The 2021-nt window shown below is 52.5% G+C and overlaps 1 protein-coding gene across 3 annotated transcripts in view; it reads left to right on the top strand.

The window, feature by feature from the left end:
- Positions 1-2021, top strand: part of ABCB9 (ATP-binding cassette, sub-family B (MDR/TAP), member 9) — a 45168-nt gene that overhangs the window by 38750 nt on the left and 4397 nt on the right. For all 3 annotated transcript variants that reach the window (XM_011964523.1, XM_011964524.1, XM_011964522.1), the window contains one exon: positions 1323-1459. In XM_011964523.1, the coding sequence (XP_011819913.1) occupies positions 1323-1459 (137 nt within the window). The remainder of the gene's footprint in view (positions 1-1322; positions 1460-2021) is intronic.

The following is a 2021-nucleotide window of genomic DNA, read 5'->3' as shown; positions in this document are numbered from 1 at the left end:
TATTTTTAAATAATGTTTTAGAATTAAATAGAGGTGGTAGTTATGCAACACTGTGAATGCACTAAATGTCACTGGATTATTCACTTTTTTTTTGAGATGGAGTCCCGCTCTGTCACTCAGGCTGGAGTGCAGTAGCGCGATCTCAGCTCACGGCAACCTCTGCCTCCTGGGTTCAAGTGATTCTCTTGCCTCAGCCTCCCGAGTAGCTGAGATTACAAGCATGTGCCACCACACCCGGCTAATTTTTTGTATTTTTAGTAGAGACAGGGTTTCGCCATGTTAGCCAGGTGGTCTCGATCTCCTGACCTTGTGATCTGCCTGCCTCAGCCTCCCAAAGTGCTGGGATTACAAGCGTGAGCTACTGCGCCCAGCCCGGATTATTCACTTTACAATGGTTATGTTTATGTTATGTCAGTTTTATCTCAATGAAAGCAAAATGAAATAATAAAGAGCTGGTGGCATGTCCAGGTGCAGTGGCTCACGCCTGTAATCCCAGCACTTTGGAGGCCAAGGCAAGAGGATCGCTTGAGACCAGGGGTTTGAGAACAGCTTGGGCAGTGTAGTGAGACCCCACCTCTATAGAAAAATATTTTAAGTTAACCAGGTGTGGTGGCATGCACCTGTATTCTCAGTTACTCAGAAGGCTGAGGCTGGAGGATTGCTTGAACCAAGAAGTTTGAGGCTACAGTAAGCAATGATTCACTACTGCACTCTAGCATGGGTGAGAGAGTGAGACCCTGTCTCTAAAATAATAATAATTTATTGACTCCATTTCCTGTTGATGGACATTTGAGTCTATTTGTTTTATTTTTTGCAATAATAGTGCTGTGAGTCATGCGTGACCTGTGTCTCTATTGTTGTGCATGGGAGGAAGTTGGTCCATGGGGAAAATTGGTCCAGGTGGGCTTGCTGGGCCATAGGCCGCACATCTGTGGTGAATACACGCAACCTTTGCACTGCACAGACTCAGACCCAGGGTGATGGCTGCAGCTCTTCAAGCCATGGGACTTGCTCCAACTCCCCTTCTCCAGGAGGATGGGTGAGGGCCTGTCTCCCCGCAGCCTCACCTGCACTGTGTACTGTCAGATGTTTGGGTTTCTGCCAAATGAATGGGTGAAAATTGGTAACTTGGTATCAATTCGCATGTAGGCTTAATCTGCATGCCCCTGATGAGTTGGGTGAGGGGAACATCATTTCATGAGCTTTCAAGCTGTGGGTTCCAGCCGGCGCTTTGCACAGCTGCAGGGCAGGGCCCCTCACTCTTCCCCAGGGCCGCCCGGCCTCACCTGCTGCTAAATTGTCTCTGTGTCTCCGCCATACAGAGACAGGGGAGAAGGGCGCCCAGCTGTCAGGTGGCCAGAAGCAGCGGGTGGCCATGGCCCGGGCTCTGGTTCGGAACCCCCCGGTCCTCATCCTGGATGAAGCCACCAGCGCTTTGGATGCCGAGAGCGAGTATCTGGTGAGTCACAGGGCGGAGGGCAATGCCGGGGCAGGAGCGGCTCCAGGCGGCCAGAGCCCCCATCACCCTGCAGATGGGTGCTGAGAAGAGACGGGCCCCAGAAGCTCTCCCAGGCTGTCAGCCTCCTGGGCTGGTGAATTCCTGGTGTTGAGAGTGGGGAACCAGGAGCCACTCTGGGCCCAGCCTTCAGGCTCCAGGCAGAGCTGTATGGTGTGGGGCGAGAGAAGGAATCAGAATGGGGAGACCTGGGTCGTGAGCGGTGGCTCACGCCTGTAATCCCAGCACTTTGGGAAGCCAAAGCAGGTGGATCACCTGAGGTCAGGAGTTGGAGACCAGGCTGGCCAACATGGTGAAACTCCGTCTCTACTAGAAATACAAAAACTAGCCAGGCGTGGTAGCACATACCTGTAATCCCAGCTACTTGGGAGGCTGAGGCAGGAGAATTGCTTGAACCTGGGAGGTGGAGGTTGCAGTGAGCCGAGATCGTGCCACTGCACTCCAGCCTGGGCGACAGAGCCAGACTCCATCTGGCTCAAACAAACAAACACAAACAAAACAGGCA

The sequence above is a fragment of the Mandrillus leucophaeus genome, unplaced genomic scaffold, assembly GCF_000951045.1.
Source record: "Mandrillus leucophaeus isolate KB7577 unplaced genomic scaffold, Mleu.le_1.0 Scaffold7, whole genome shotgun sequence".
Taxonomy (NCBI): domain Eukaryota; kingdom Metazoa; phylum Chordata; class Mammalia; order Primates; family Cercopithecidae; genus Mandrillus; species Mandrillus leucophaeus.
This window is presented reverse-complemented; position numbering and strand designations above follow the sequence as displayed.